We start from the raw sequence: 16795 nt of genomic DNA on the forward strand, positions 1-16795 counted from the left end.
TGCAGGTGCAGTATCAGTTTCATATGAATCGGTTAAGATAAACAGGACCGAGCTGGAGCGTGGCCAGACACTAGGTAATTGTGCTGCTTATGAGGGGAGCCAAAATGAACGTGTGGGTACTACACAGAGCTAACTGTGAAAGGTCCAGTTATTCACTGTCCAAACTTACAAGGGTGGAGCTGCAAAAGGGATATTAGAAAGACGAGAGCCTGGCTGCTGTTTTACACACAGGTCCGAGCAGAAATCACACACAGACTCTCCAGTAGAAGCTTGGAAGTCAACCTTTATTGATAATGTTAAAAAAACGTCATGTCAACCAACAAGAGAAAATCATATACGTCTTTCATATTTGCTTCAGTACTGCTGTTTATATGTGTAAAGAACACTGATTAACATAATGTATCTCACCTCGATTAGAAATGACCATGAGCTCTGACAGCGATAACTGCTGCAGAAGCTCCCCCCCAGACACTGATCCTGCATCAGTGCCTGCATCTTTGGTGTTACAGGGGTGAATCAAAAAGTAAAAAAAAAAAAACCTCTGAAGTCTCTCAAACAGTAATTCTTTGAAACCTTAGACATTCATGTTGTGCAGTGATAAGTGGAACATCTACCAGCCACATCTCTGTTCGGATCACGAGGAAACGCACACTGCTGATTGCAAAGTAATAATACTTTGTGTTTCTATCCAAGCTTTCACACCAACGTGATGTCAACATAACAAGGTTGAGACACATCCACGCCTCCTCTCTCATATAGACTGATAAATCTCAGTTGAGGTGATGAGATCTGCTTTGGTTTCATGTCTCAGAGAACTTAATTCTCTCAACAAAGGAAGTCGAACCAAGGCGCAGTTTGATGCTGCGTCACATTACAATGTAATATGACTGAGCTGCTGGGTTTGGGAATCTGTAAACAGTTGACTTTTCTAAGGAAAATTCCTGGTGATCCTGCCTTTAAGGTAACAAACAGGTATGTTGTATGTCATGCCACGTAAAGGCGATCTGGCAAAGTACTGTAATTACCATAAACACAAGACCATCACCAGCCTCTACTTTACATTATGCACAAACATGAAGGGGGTGCTGTTCTAGAGGTGTGAGATGCTGGGTGAAAAGTCTCTTCCATAATGTTGATCATCTTAAGTAATGACTAATAAATGCAAACATAGCAAAACTAGAGAGGAAGAGGGTGAGGCAGTGACATCGTTTTTGATCAGAAGCTATAAGGGTCATAGCAAAATGTGATTCTAGACCTTGCAAGCAAAACTTATTCATGTGCAATTTGTTTATGCTAATTATACCAGTGCATTACAGGTACTTTAATCTGATGATTGTGACGTGCAGCACCTTGTCATTGAATTTGTTCTGACTCAGTGGAGCTGTAATGGGATTCAAAAGTCAAATTCAAAGGCATTTTCGGTGGAATATAAAGTTCATGAGGATGGTTGGACACGACGTATGCACCTCTCTTTAAGCTCAGGTTTAAGCACCGACACCGATTATGAACGCTTGTAGTAAGACAACGGTACACGACATAACTGAACGACGTACATCAAACTGAAAAGTATAAAAAAAATCAAACAAGAAGACAATTCCAGGAAGTCACTGGATGTAAAAGGACTACCAGCGCTGTTCAACGTCTTTTCTACACCACGACGTTAAAATCTCATAGGTCCCTGTTGTTCGTGTTGCTCGCAGCGTCTTTTCAGCTGCTAGGAAGGAGCCGGTGTAGCTGAGAGGTGGAGAAATGCTGGTAAGCTTCATATGACTTTTAACTGGCTAGCTGTTGTGTTTCTAAATTCTGCGCACAGTGTCCGTCTTGGTGGTTGGACACCTTGTCGATATTCAAGTACTCTCCTCTATTTCTCTCGGGGAGTAAAATAAATTAGATGCTCTTCGAACTGCCCTGCAGTTGCAATGTGACCGGTGATGATAAAACTGACGACATAAAACACACATATTGGTATCAAAGTACAGTATCAGGAGTGTGTATAAAAAAAGGTGAGGAGAGACGTTAAACCTGATATCTATTTGCTCGATTTCATACGTTTCAATGTCAAAATGCTAACAAAGACAAATATGTACTGTAATTGCCCAACAGTCTATGTGCGCAGATACCAAAAAAAAAAAAAAAACAACAACAAATGAAACAAAAATATATATCGCTGTATTCTAAATTCAACTACATGAAAAGGTGGTTAAGGACAAAATCCAAAGCCTCAAAGATATCAACCAACAGAACATTCAAAAACGCATCTCAAACACATATTGTAAAAACATACCTTCCACATAACATCTGTACACTTCCCTGTCAACTGAATGGTTCAAAAACTGGACCACGAAATCATGTCACTGTGTACCTTCTGCGTATTAAAGGGCTGCGATTTGTTGGGTTAGCATGTTGTTGGATAAAAGAAACATCACAGAAAAGGTGAAGACACAAATCCCTTTGGCAAAGTAACAATGTCCAAAAATCCCATTTTTTAACAAATCAGATGTTCATCTTAGTTACTCGACACCACTAACAACACGACCAATTGAAATTCTTTTGAAATGTACTTCTCAAAACCTCTGATTCACCAGCATGGCAAGTTTAATGTGGTTAGTCAGATTATCGCGTACAACCTACTTTCCCCTTAACTCTTGACAGCAATGGCCTGACTCAGTAGTTGATAAAGACAACAAAGAAATTTCATCCATTGCAGTATTCTTCTGTGGACTTCCTGTCCCTACATGCTTTGCTGTCCAGCAACAATCCTCCCTGATCTCACAAAACGCCAACACTAAGTGAAATATTTCCCCAGATCACCCCGTTCACCCTCAGTATGGGACAGAATGTCAAAATGACTTTTCTTGCTCGTTAGCAGATATTCATACCCTGTAGAAAATGACCTTTTCCAAATTTTTTCTTCTCTTTGCACGTAAACACAGAAAGCATTAAGGTCAGTAAAAGCCTCAGTTCTCATGAAGAGTTTGCTGGTATTGCTACTTTTTTTTCCTCCATAATTGATCATGCTAGGTGGTAGCATGTTTGAAAAGACTTGAACTTGACACTCTTTCCCATACAAGACCAAGTGCACAGGGCGACCGGGATTCAAAATACTGCTGATCTTTGGCTTATAGCAGGAGTATCTTTGGCAGCGAGGACCACAACCTTCAAACTGAAGGAACTGGTCAACAGAGCGATAAGTCTGTGATATCAAAGCGGGTGCGTCGGGGGGCAGGAGGGGTTTGTCTGTATGATTCAGGGTCGAAGGCTGGGCGGGGGACGCGTTGGCGGTGGACAGGGAAGCCCCGGGGGTGTGCGGGCGGGCGGCGGTCCTGGGGGTACCTGGCCTGACGGGGGTGATCTGGCAGGAGGGCTGAAAGGGGTGGGAGATGAGGAGGCGGTGCGGGTCACAGGGCGGTAGTCAGGCGGTGGGGGCGAGGGGGTGTGAATCGGGGTCCGCGGTTGGGCCTTGGCTGCAGCTGACTCCTCTTTCACTCGTGTGAAGTTGATGCATCGACCCTGGAGGGAAGGAAGAGGCATGAAAATTAAAAAGAGTTTGAGTTCAGATCTACATTTCAGTGCCAGTGGCAGTGTGGTTCGAGGCATGGTCCACATTCAGTCCAAACTACTAAACTGCTACTGTATTGGCTGGGCTGCCATGATACACTGTACGGATATTCATGTGACCCAGCACATGAACTGTGATGCTTAGATGTTTTCTACAGCACCACTATCATGTAGTATTTCAATTTGACCAGTCTTTGGATTCATGACTAAACACAAACTACAAAACTAACGACACTCCCCTCAGCCTGTGTTTAGCGCTCATTAGCAAACATTAAACTAAGACGGTGAACACTGCAAGCATTGTAGCATGATCAGTGTAAGCATGTTAGTACAACGACATCAGCCTTTAGCTCAAAGCAATGTTTTGCCTCAGTGTAAAAGTACAGCTTCACAGAGCAGCTAGCATGTAGCATGGCCGGAGACTTAGTGCTGCTAAAAAGTGAGCGTTTCAGTGATAATATGGAAAATGCTCTGAATGGTTGATTCAGGGGAGGAGTTCAAAAGGATTATGTGGCCTGCTGTACAACATCTGACATGAAAGTACACCAAAAATGAACATGAACATGCACGTGACTGGAGAGGAGAATATCTGCTTATGTAGCTAAACTGCAGCGTGTGTGCACTGTACAAAAGCCAGGTTGGATTTTGAAAAGGAATCGACATCCAAGGTACAGATCTAATCTGAGGCACATCTGGGCTAAGAAGGCAGTGACATTCTGCCACTGTGTGTGTGTATGTGTGTGTGTGTGTGTGTGTGTGTGTGTGTGTGTGTGTGTGTGTGGCCAGCTGGTGTTCCAGATTACGCTCAAATCCCTGCTTTGATGCCCCCTCTCTGAATGATCCAGGTTAGTCTCATGTTCTGTCCTCAGAGCTGTGGCTCTCTTTCCAAAGTTCCCTCACATACTCAAGAGGAGACCATATGGAGAAAAGAAAAAGATAAGGAGGGACTGGGGTTATAGGCTGGGGCTGGCGTGTGCGTGCGTGTGATAAAAGGTAACAGCCATGATGGAACATTTTAACGGTGCAAGGTTGACTTATCATACTGTAAAAGAAATGAATCCCCTCCAGCAGAAATCCTGAGCCGCTCGTAAAACATTACACAGTCCGCAAGTTCACAGAGGTCGCTGTTTCCATAGTAACTTGATCAGCTGCATAGCTGCTTGTGGTTGGATGCCAGAGTGGAGTCAAGTAATGTTAATCTGCTAATAACCAGTATCAGTGATTGGAGCCACAGGACGATGGTTTCACAGAGTGGAAAATGAGGGAACGGTGATTGACGTTAGTTTGGAAGCTGTGTGGAGTACAGTGTGAGTACGGCTCATTCCATCTCCTACAGAATCAAATTAAAGACAGATAAAGAGAGACAACAACACCCAGAGAGAAGAAAATCATGATAAACCTAATTGAATTGAGGCCATTCTCCAATATCCCATCTAACCTTTCAGCAGCCTCTCTCCTCTTCTTCCATTTAGCCAAACATCTCTACATCCACCACAACACATACATATAGTCACATAGAGGCAACATTTGGCACAAAATCTTAGTCAGAACAGACACAAAGGCCGCATTCCATTCATCCCGACTGGTAAATTAGCTGCTGTGAGCAAAAACAAAAAAAGTTGAATAAACAGAGTCAAAAAAGACAAGAATCTAGCAGCGACCACCAGTTTCTGGTCTGTCGCCACTTATCCAGTCTGGCATTCCTAGACGTGGATAAAAAAAAAAAAGCCTGAATGAGGATCACAAATTCTTTCAAACTGTTTTCTTGCTCCATGGAAACACCCACGGAGAGGAGACGTGTCGCCCGAAGGAGGGACAGCTTCCTCTGGGACACCAATATGCAAAACGAGTGCTGCACTTTGGCTCACACAGGATTTATGGAGGAAAACGTTTCTAAGCTGTTTCTCAGCTGTTAAAGATTACGGCTGAACGAGGTGACTGGCTGAACCACAGTTTGTGATACAAACTCTCCTTTAGTTCCACAGAACAGTGTCAATAATGAGGAATTCCATAAAGAGGAACGTCTGAATGTCTGAAGAAGCTTAGCTGGAAACGGTTGCTTGTTATAGATTGGTAATTCCCTTTCTTGTCACACAATGTGAAGGAAGTGAAATTCAGAAAGGTGGAACGTGTAAGGGGGAAGTACAGTCAGCTACATATTCTTAAAGATAAAATGACACAGTTGAGGAAACACACTTATTCACTTTCTTGCTGAGAGTTATACAGGAAGATAAACTCTACTCCCATGTTTGTTTGCTACATATGAAGCTAGCACCAGCAGTTCACTAAATTGGATTACCCTTGTTTCCAGTAGTTTCAGATTTAGCATAAAGATGCGAAAGTGGGATAAACCTTCCCATGTAGCTCTTAACGAATAAGCGTAGTTTGTCGAGGTGGTCGAGCGAGTAACTCCCTATTGAAACAAGGTGTAAGGTGCCTTTCGGTTAAAACCAAACTGATACTGAGAGATGCGTCTTTTTATACCAGCTTGGCTTCGTGTACGTCGTTCTGTTAGCGCCCAGCTGCGGTTTGAATCTATGAACATTTTCCTGGATTAAAGAAAGCCACACTCGCCCCTTCTTTCTCACTGACCTCCTCCACTGTCTACAGTCTTACCAAGGTCATAAAATTGTCTAGGCCTGGCCAGATGTATGTGTGTGTGTGTATGTGTGTGTGTGTGAGACATGGTCAGTCAGTTGGTGGAGACGGTCCTGGCAGTCGTCTGTCTTACTGTAGGTATTAGCTCATGTCCTTTAGCCAGCTAAATGCTTCCCTGGGGAGGCTTGTATTTATATGAACGAGAGAGAGAGGGAGTGTGTGTGTGTGTGTGTGTGTGTGTGTGTGTGTGAAGTGTGGTCCAGCTCTGCCTCATACTGTACACTCTGACGTCAGTGTAATGATGTGGTTGGCTGACACACACACTCTCATAATGGCTAACTCTCCTCTTAAATGTAGATAACTTCACCCTTGTGAGCTTAATTGTCAAATTATGTGGTTATGTATGTATACATATGCCGTATACACACACACACACACACACACACACACACACGCGCACACACAGAGGCATAATACACAAACAAACACACGCACACTCAGCCACTCTACATCGCACTGCACAAAGCACAGATGCTGAGCAAACACACAGAGGGGTTACTGGGTTCACTGAGGGGAAAAAGTCCACTTAATGAACAGTACAGGAGAATCTCAGATGCACTTTTAACTAGAAGAACTCACTGTTTGCTTTCTAAAACGGACCCTGAGGCTCATGACGACGCTGTACCGATTTGTGGCCGGGCTGGTCTCGAGGGTGACGTTCAGCTGTTACTGAGGCAATCAGCACGCCGATGAAAAACGCACCATGGCAACAGAATAACCAATCACGAATCCAGACCGGGTTCGGCCAACTTAGCCTCATGTGACGAGCGCTCCCATTAATTTGAAAGTCTGCCAGTTTCAAAGTGTGAGACTTTGCTGTGGTATGGGTGGGACTGTGGCACCGAATAGCTGTTCAGGTAACACCTAAAGTAAGGAAAGAGGTGTCCCGTGCTTGTTTCCACTCGTTTCCCTTTGAAATAAAACATTACACTACCTGGAAGCGTGCCGACCCGCTGGCCTGGGAGATGTTTCTGCCGTTTTGTTACAAACCGCAAATGACTTGAGGAGGCGACATCATTTGAGCGGAAAGAGAGACATGATTTCTTGTTGAAAATAAGCATTGCATCATGCGATGGCTGCAAATGTGAGCTCTGCATTAGATTGTGCCCAAAGCTTCTCTGGGTAAGACAAATTTGTTGACTAAGGATATCAAATCCAAATCTTTTTTTTATCTGACTGCCAGTTTGCTTTGGTCAAGACGGAATCAGAAGCTAATGGGGACTTTTTCTTGTCTCAGGGAAAGAAAAAAGCCAGCGCTGTCTCTGTACCTGTTGGCGGTGCCAAGAAAACACTCTTAAATGTGGAATTCCCATTAAAAAAGATCATTGGAAATTTTCTGCTAATAAGGCATGAGTTTAACTAGCCCTTGGGATGGGCCCTGATCAGCAGGAGCGTGGAGAGGAGGAGGAATAGGAAAAGGGTAGAAACAACTGATGATAAAAGAAAAGTTGGAAACAGATTGATGGAGGACAGGAAAAAGGAAAAAGAGAAGAAGAGCAGGAAAAGATGGCCGAGATCACAGTATTATTTGATTATCATGTTGTCGTAGAGCCCATAAGCATGCCAGCAGCTCTTACTTTACAACAGCGCTCTGAGCTAAATGCTAGTCACAATGCTAACATGCTCCCAGTGGCAAAGCTAACATGCTGATGTTCACCATCTGCCTTTAGCATGTTAGTATGTGGCTGCAACATTTGGAAATTAGCACTAACGTGGACACGTTAGCACACACTGCTAACGTGGCTAAAAGCCAAGCAGCCTATGGAGAACTTGAGTTTATATTGCTAATTCATATGGTAGCACTGAATTACAAAGTGCCTGTTGAGGCTTGTGAAGCTGGAAATGATAAAAAAAAGCACCAGAAGACATTTAAACATTAAAACCCACTTCGTGTCAGTGGTATTTAAAACATCCCGAGAGAGCTTTCTGTGCTCAGTGAACTCCGGTCTTTTCCCCACATTCAAACTCTTATCGTGGCTTTTTGATACAAAAGCTCTGAGCATTAAAACTAAACCATGTGGCTGATCTGTGAAGAACAGGGAATTTTTACCAGCTTACACACCAACGCGTCAGAAAACGCTCCCGTCAAGCTACAAGGATGTGTCTGAGCTGCGGTTCGGCTTTCTGTGCGTTTTATGGCGTCTAATGTGAAGCAGGTGTGAGAGTCAGGCTGGCTCGACAGGATGGAGATGGGCCAGCGGAGGTGTTAGCCAGCACAGGAACACAAGGAGTGAATGAGACGGAGAGACAGATGGAGGAGGGGAGGGCGGGATGAGTCATGCGTACAGATGACTGAAGCATTTTCAGGCTCTAGACTGGGCACTACAAGACCTGAAAACTGAGCCAGTGTGGAACATAATCTTGGTTTTGCCCTGCTAAGATAAATATTCTCACCCCAAAATGGAATATTACGCACATATTTGAAAAAATCCTGGTTGATATCTGATGCATCATAAATGACATGACCTTTAAATTTAGGTTTTTATAATAATATCCATATTATTAAAGCTGTTCTAAAGCAAGATATGCAACAAGTAGACGGCCTGCTAACCCCCTTCCCTAAACAGCAATTGTGCATAAGCTTCCAACCAACTCATGGAGCTGATGTTAGCTTCATTAGAAGGTTAGCTAGAGTTTATTATATCTGTCAGCAACAGTTGTCATTTTTTGTGAAATTGTTCAAAAATTACAAAATATATTGACTGTTATATCTGCCTCCATTAACACTGCATCTTCTAGGAAATCCAAATGATCTAGTGAAGACAACAAAATCTCAAAGTGAAAAGTCACATGAATCAGGATCATGGGAAAAACATAACAGATGACCGAAGATGGAAAAGATGAGTGAAAGAAAAGGAGGAGGGAGAAACAAGAGAGTGACGCAGCTGTGGGCCACCGCAGGTAGAAAATACTGACCGAGGGGTGGAGGAAAAAAGTGTAGAACGGGGAAGTGAATGCAAGCGGAAGCATTTGATGAAATTCAATATTTCCATTGTGGGCTGCTGAGGTACTCACATGATCCCCGGGCTGGGGTCTCATCAGGGAGACCTGGTCGTACCCACGGCGAAACAGAGCCCAGATAGCATCCAGTTTACCCTGAATGGGACAGAGAGAGGGGGAGGTTTAACAGCCGGCCACATCTGGACACCAAACTGTCTCACGCTGCAATCCTTCATAAAACCCTGTTAACACTGATTCGACTGTATCAGCAAACATTTGGTTTGTGGTCCTCGGCCGTGTTCCTTCAAAGCCAAGAGTCTGCAGGTTTTAATCCCAAACAAACACCACAGCAGCTGATCCTTCTGATTAGTTCCTTCCTCTCTGGTTGAAACTGTGCTGATTAGTCACTTGGTCGTATTTTGGTTCACGTCTGATTAACCGAAGACACGTGAACTTTAAATCCCTACGAATCAAATTCTCTGCGGCCACAAACAAATCAGTTAACAGAGCTCCTGTTCACAGAGACAACGATCTGAAGCAGCAGATCATCTTCTCTACACAGGAAAGTAATGATGATCCCAGCAATAACAGCGATAACAATCTGGGGTACAAGCATTTAAATGAGACCTTTATTGAATAAAGCTCTCACTTAACGCTTGAGTGGAAAGAAGCCAGTGTCTTAAATGGACCAAAACTAATTTAAGAATCTTCAGGTGCAGAAATACAGAACTGCAACTACACCCCAACACACAGTGACGACTGAGTGTTTAAATGTACCTCTTGCCTCCACTCGCTGTGACGTGAAGAGCGTACAGTTTCACTCTGAATCACTGCGGTGCTGTTTGGCGGCCTGTGTCATAGGCAGCGCTGTGTACAGATAACAGTATGCGCTGCTGTATGAAGGGCCGGTGTTGCTGCACAGAGCTGTATTGTAGCGTCCGATAAAAGCACAAACAGCGCTGACGCCGAGTCTAATAACGTTTCCCTGTCTGGAGAATATGTTATATCACTCTGGCTGTGTGTGCACGTTGACGGTTGGGGAAGTTTGTGCTTATGCAGCTAATTATACATAAATATGGTCAGAACAGGCTTTATTCCTCCCTGCTGTCTTGTGAAAACGTTTCAAGTCCACTCATGGTGCTTTTCATGTTTTAACTTCAGTTGAAGGAGCTCAGGCTTCTCTGTGGCTTGAGGAAATTCTGCCACCCTCAGTTATTTGAAACTCACTGGGCAAGAAGTCAAAAATGCACAGCGGTCAGTCTGTAAACACGGCGGATTTCTGAGTTCCTGAAAAGCTGACATTCTGTTTCAGCGGGGATGCACTCGTGCTGAAGTTTGCGATCACAGACTGACATGCACTCTGGGTCCTTCTGTATCTTCACTGCATGAATTCGTCAACTAAATGCCGACATTTTAGTGCCCCGCCGTCTGTTTTTGTCATGAGGTAAAGTGAGTGTGTGTTTACCCGGATGGGCGTGTACCACTTCCTGTTCTGAGGCGCCTTCTTGTTGTGAGCTTTCTTCGGTTTGGGCTCGAAGGGCTCGTACTCCTGCTCGGGCATTTTCACCACAGCGTTCTTTGGCTTCTCCAGCTTAGCCCCCTCCTCAGTCGAGCCCTTCCCTCCCCAGCGCACCTACAGACAGCACACAAAGCATGGACATATAAAACAATATAAAGTCATAAAGTACAGTATCTAATTCCCATCTGTTCTTTGGGTTGTGGATTAGCATTGAACACGTGTATCACCTCCATCCTCTTGATCCCTCCGATTCCTCTTCCTCCATAATATGAGGCATCCACAGTGGGCCACTTCTTCTTGGGCAGGCCGTCTTCGTCATCTGACTCCTGAAATGCACATAATAACACCAAACTTTTTTTCCTCTCATATACTTTCTAACACACTGAGGCTGTTATCATTGAACCTTTAGCTACTCACTATGAGTCAGTCCAGCTTTGGTAAATACTACTTACTGAGCAGAGATCTGTACATAAACTAGAATCATTCATCACTAACCTTTATAACCAGAATTATCACCAGCATGCTGGTAATTATTATGAAAGTTTTTGCTTTTCACTGCTTTAAAAAACTATACTAGAGATATCAGATGTGTGTATTTGTGCTTTTTGACTTACGGGCTCAGGAGGAGGTGGAGGAGGTGGTTCTTTGATTACCTGTGGAAGAATAAGAGAGATCACATTGTTTAACAAACGCATGAATCACATCAGCTCTTTGTATTTTGTGCTTATTTCGTACCACCTCCTGAATGTAGTGTATGATTCTTACCACAGTGCAGCAGAGAGGCCAGAACCACCACATGAAGAGCAGGGCCAGCAGGAGGAACAACACCAGCAGGGTGATCAGGAGAATGGTGCCATCAAACTGGAAAGCACACACACACACACACACACACACACACACACACACACACACACACACACACACACACACACAAACACTAACACGTTACCACCACACACACAGCACTACTGTCCCAAACCACACAAGTTCTCACAGCCAGCTGGACTGAGCTTTGAAAAACACGTTCTCACACTGGTAACAGTAGTAGTGGAAGTAACAGAAGCAGTAGTGATAATAAAAACAGTAGCTGTGATATTAGAAACATGCTATGAGGGACATGTGATCATACTTGTATGATGGATTTTAAGGGAAGCTTCTCTCTTCATCAGTGCTGTCACTCTAAACATTCATGTTTTTGTTTTTCTGATGATTGGTGGTTGGTGTTATTTGTGTGATCCCTGAATAAATCCATTAGTTACTTTGCACACTTTAAGCCAGGCAGGCGTCCACGGGCCAAACCTGGTTCCCATTACAGACCACAGATGAGGATCACATGTGGTTAGAATTTCCCCTATCTATTCTGTGGCAAAGACATGGGGGGATTATCTGAACTCAGCAGTGGGGTCCGTCATCGGCAGCGTATCGCTGGAACCAAATGACTGCTTCTCAGAAATTTCCCAGTCAGTTTTCTATGACTTTCAACAACTGGCGAGCAGAATATGTGAAGTAATTGTTTAAACAATGACAAAAATTTAAACCGTGGCAACATCTGCTTTTTGTCACTCTCGCACATACATCTTGTGTGTTGTCCCGTGCTATATGGGCATATTTTATGGACTCACTACAAAGGCTAGAACTGCTGGAAGTGGCGCTGTGGGAGGACTTGAGGAAAAAGTTGCAGGGGTTTGTTGGGTTTGTGCAGTTTGTTTTCAGTCTTTAGCTTGCATGTTATTTATTGCACCAGGCCTACGCATCTCAAGTAAGCAACTTGTCGTGCCTCCTTAAGCCTGATGTGACTTCAGCCTATATGGTTTGGTTTAGTGGTGAGACGCAGTTAATTGCAATGGTATGTCTAATTGAGCTCTGTATATCATGAACCACAACACAGAAGTTTGAATTCACAGTATTTTCATGGATATGATGTTACATGGACCGAGGGAAAACAGCTTCAAAGAGCATGTTCCTTCCTTGGCTGGGTGGGAATCTGCTGTGGCTTCATTCCATATGTTAGGACATACGTGTTTTATTTTGTTAAATTGCTTAAATTGTCTGAAATTGCATCTTGTTTAATCTCGGTTTGAAGGGAATGAAGCTCCACCCTGCTTCACACTGACAAACTGTGTACAGAGTATCACACACCTGGGAGCTACAGGAGGCTAAATGCACCTCATGGCTGTTACAGGAAGCTTCTCTTTCACCTTCACAAGCAAAATGTTGACATTGAACCAGCAGCCTCACGGTCATGAACCTGCTTCTCTAACTTTTTGTGTCCAGCCAGACCCAGAGGGTCTTTTTTTTGGGTGGACTGCTACTACAAACCCCTGTGGTTTGGCTCTCACAAAAACAGGGAAAATCAGAAAATTGAAAAAGGGAAGATGAAAGAGAGAAAGAGGGTAAGGAAACTCACTGCAGGGAACAAAACAACAGGCTTCTAGGAGAAGAGATGAGATTGGAGAGGACAGAAGGAGCAGAAGGAAGAAGAGTGGAAACCTCATGCAACACGAGCAGACCTGAAACACCTCCTCTATTATACCCTGTAACACTAAACAAGAAAAATCTCAAGAGATCTGAGAAGGTTTTACTGTATGATTTTGTGCATTATTGCACTTAAATGCATCACCAAGAGGAACCATGGAGCAAAACAACTTTCATCTGTTTTAGCTAGCAGAGAATATTTTTAAAATGACATATTTTGATGTATGATTCTGCTGAACAGGGGACAAAAAGCTGTCACTTACACACTCTGTGGTGGTGATGTGCACGTTGCTGCTGATGAAGGACAGACCGTCGTTCATGCTCACTTGGAGATAAATCACCCTGAAACAACACAACACATGCGGGACGAGTAAGTTCTGTACCCTTGCGTTGGGAGCTCACATTACAATCCACAATAAGCATGTTAGGAGCAGTTTATTTAGTCTGAATTACTTCCTCTTGCAGCTCAGTTTGTTTGACCAGAATGATGTAATTTGAACTTGGGTTCACACCAAATAACGTCACTGAACCGTCTGCAAACCATGAGGTGGTTTGTTAGAAGGGACAAAGTATGAACGAACAGGAAACAACCACAGAACAGCGGGGATAATGAATTGATGGAGAGCTATGAGAGCAAAGCGTTGTCTTGACTGGTGCTGACATTCAGCTGTGTCTTTTAAGGTTACAGAAGTTGGAGTCAGATCTGTTTGCCGCTGCCAAAATGTCTAACCTGGCAGGAGAACATGCTCCCAAAACCGTGTCCAATATGTGAGCTCCTTGGTGAGTGGACTGACTGTTGTTTACGAGCCCTGTTTCACTTGCAACTGAGCAATTTAAACCCAAATGAAGCAAACACAAAAGTTTTCCACTGTGGTTAAAAACCAGAGAGAAAACACAAACTGTAGGTGTGATTGTGTGACCCACTGAGCCGCACAGCAGGCACGGAGGCCAAGGTGGGATAGATGAACTTGAAGAAAATGGAAATGGGGGGAAGAAAAATAACCTGTTAGCTGAGATTTTGTTTTTATGGTTCTGGGCAGGCTGTGTATTTTTCCAAGACATGACAGCATACTAATTGCACTCTCAGGAATGAGAACAATCTCCGCCACCAACCCTTTTTAAATGCAGTGTATGGTCTCTACTCGGAGCTACTGAATAATTTCCTTGACGGAATATAAATGTGAAATACAGCAGAGTCAAGCTTGCTTCTGCTTCACCCTCCAGTCCAACCTCGTCCATGTCAAAACTCCTCTCAGGATCTCCAGCCCTCCTCAGATTTTTGGAACTGCAGGAGTCTTTCTTGATGGTCTGAGTCCCTTTCTCCTCCGAGTGGGGAAAAACAATTCTGAGAATTTCATGTGACCTCCAACAGCCTCCTTGGAGCCTGTTCTCGTGCAGATCTTCAAAACATGTGGATGAAAGCATGCATTTTGAACACCCAGCCCCGGCTCGTATTTGGTAGTTGACCAGGTGGATGTGAATGAGGTCTGGCAGATGGAAAGCAGGCCGATAAACCTGTCTTTTCTCTGACTCAGAGAGCTTTAAAGAAAAAGGAGGGAGGAGGGAGACAAGAACTGGTTCAGGGGGTGAAGTTCATGATCAACAGCATGTGGATCTTGCTGACAACAAACAGCTGGGAACTTGGGGATTGGAACTTCAAAACAGCCTTAAAGCTAAAGGCGGAGCAGTTTGTCTTCATGTTTTTTATGTATCAACATGGTATGGCTGTATGTAGTCGGAGGAAAAAAACATCCCTCAGGTCTAAGTCAAAACTTATGTGCTAAGATTAGACAAGAATGAACAGAGTTTGGTATAAAAGGCAGAAATAAAATACAGTGGAAAGCATTTTGTGATGAATTTAGATTCTTTAATACATTGCAGGATCATTTAAAATCCACAGTAGACCTTGATATTGTAGTAGAACAGCTCAGAACTGTTCACAGCTGTTCATTATCTTTTATTTTTGTCACTGTCAACAAATCCCACGAAAAGACCACAAGTACTAAAAACAATAATGTGGTCTGGGTCCAGCTCATGAACAAGCCAGGACACTTGATTAGTTTCATTTTTAGAGATAATTGAAAGAGGAGAAGGGGCGAAACTCAGATGGTTAGAAGAAAGAGCCAGAGAAAACTAAGCAGTGTGGATGTGAGGAGGTGGAGGAAACGTTGGTTGTAGAGCACCCAGTCTGACAGCTGTTAAGCAAGGAAATAAACCAGACAGGGCAGGCGGCTCACACACACACACACACACCCACACAAACACTAGAGTTTGTCTGCCACACATAAGGTTGTGTGGATCACCTTTTCTTCTTACCGCATGATGTCACTTCTGTAGGCAGAGAGACCAATTTCTATATCTGACCTATCAGAAAATAGAACCTATGCAATGCAGCAATGACAAAGGTTGGGTTTTTAGTAAAGTAACTACAAAACTGTTACATTTACTGCCAGAGGTAAAATAGTTTTTGATACGATCGACTGCTTATCAGTGAAAACCCAGTTTCATTAGTCTGGGTATTAATGAAGCAGTTTAAACACTCACTCTGAGGGTTTTTCCACCCTGCTGAGAATCAGGCTGCATGCAAACACATGACCACACACTTGAAAGGCCAGGCGCGCTGCTTCATGGCTTTGATCAGCCAACACTGGACAAGGAGGCTGTTGAAAGAGTGTAGAAGACTGACGGGATGAAAGAGGGAATTTTTGTGTGACAGGATACAAATAAAAGACAGATACAGAGAGAAAGAAGTGAAGAGACGGGCACACAGAGGAGGTGGGGGGGGGGGGGGGGGGGGGGGGGGGGGGGGGGCTGGAAAACAGCCAGCGAGGCAAAGCGGTTGGTGGAAAGAGCCACCGTGGCACCGAAAGTGAAGGCAGAGGTGGAGAGAAAGGGGAGGGGGAAGGGAAAAAAGATAAGTGTGGGATTGGAGAGTTGGGAGGTTAAGTGTTGCGGGGATGGGATGGAAAGTTGAGGAGAACTAAGGCTAGGGCAGAAAAGAAACAAAGGCAGAAGTCGACTGGCTTCGTGTGAAGTTTAAGGAGGTGAAGGCACACGATGTACCCTCACGTTTACGACCCTCCTGCCAACACATCGATTAAAGCCTTGCAGCTTGAGTCGTCAGTCCAGGTTGTTTAAATCTTTCCCCGCTGCAGTTAAAATCAATTCCTCTCTCTTTCCACACCACTGCCAGAGCAAATATTGACTGTAAATTGGATTTATAACTTCTATGGGAGAATAAAATGAAGGAATTTGTATCATAATTATACAAGTATGCCATCAGCGGTAGCAGTGCCATTAACGGTCATGAGAGTGCTTGAAAAAGAGTCTAATACTGGCTGACAGGCCTTCTCCTCCCTCCTTGTCTCTCCATGTCAAAGTCTTTAACCACCGTCCACTGAACTTTCTCCTCTGTGGCCCGTTTTACTTTTCTTCCCATAAAGACTTAGGTTAGAGAGGTTTGTGGATTGTTGATGTTGGAACACGTTCGGACTCTAAAAAGAGACTTCGGCCAGGTGATACAGAGCAACGCTGGTCGCGGCTAGGGCTGGTTACACCAGAAAATTGTGTGACTGTCGTGTGGTGAATAAATTGTGTGACTCTTGTGTGGTGAATAGAAAAGAGTATAAAAGAGTAAAATAACCT

General features: G+C 43.9%; 1 protein-coding gene across 1 annotated transcript in view; it reads right to left on the reverse strand.

Annotated features, from left to right (window-relative positions):
- Positions 1–265: 265 nt before the first annotated feature.
- The window catches only part of antxr1c (ANTXR cell adhesion molecule 1c), a 37494-nt gene continuing 20964 nt past the window's right edge, over positions 266–16795 (reverse strand). The window contains exons 12-18 of the mRNA XM_076760827.1: positions 13414–13492; positions 11441–11536; positions 11290–11328; positions 10903–11001; positions 10622–10789; positions 9232–9312; positions 266–3510 (exon numbers count right to left, since the gene is read on the reverse strand). Coding sequence (XP_076616942.1) covers positions 3247–3510; positions 9232–9312; positions 10622–10789; positions 10903–11001; positions 11290–11328; positions 11441–11536; positions 13414–13492 — 826 coding nt within the window. The 3' untranslated portion in view covers positions 266–3246. The remainder of the gene's footprint in view (positions 3511–9231; positions 9313–10621; positions 10790–10902; positions 11002–11289; positions 11329–11440; positions 11537–13413; positions 13493–16795) is intronic.

This window comes from Chaetodon auriga, chromosome 20, assembly GCF_051107435.1.
Source record: "Chaetodon auriga isolate fChaAug3 chromosome 20, fChaAug3.hap1, whole genome shotgun sequence".
In the NCBI taxonomy this organism is placed as follows: domain Eukaryota; kingdom Metazoa; phylum Chordata; class Actinopteri; order Chaetodontiformes; family Chaetodontidae; genus Chaetodon; species Chaetodon auriga.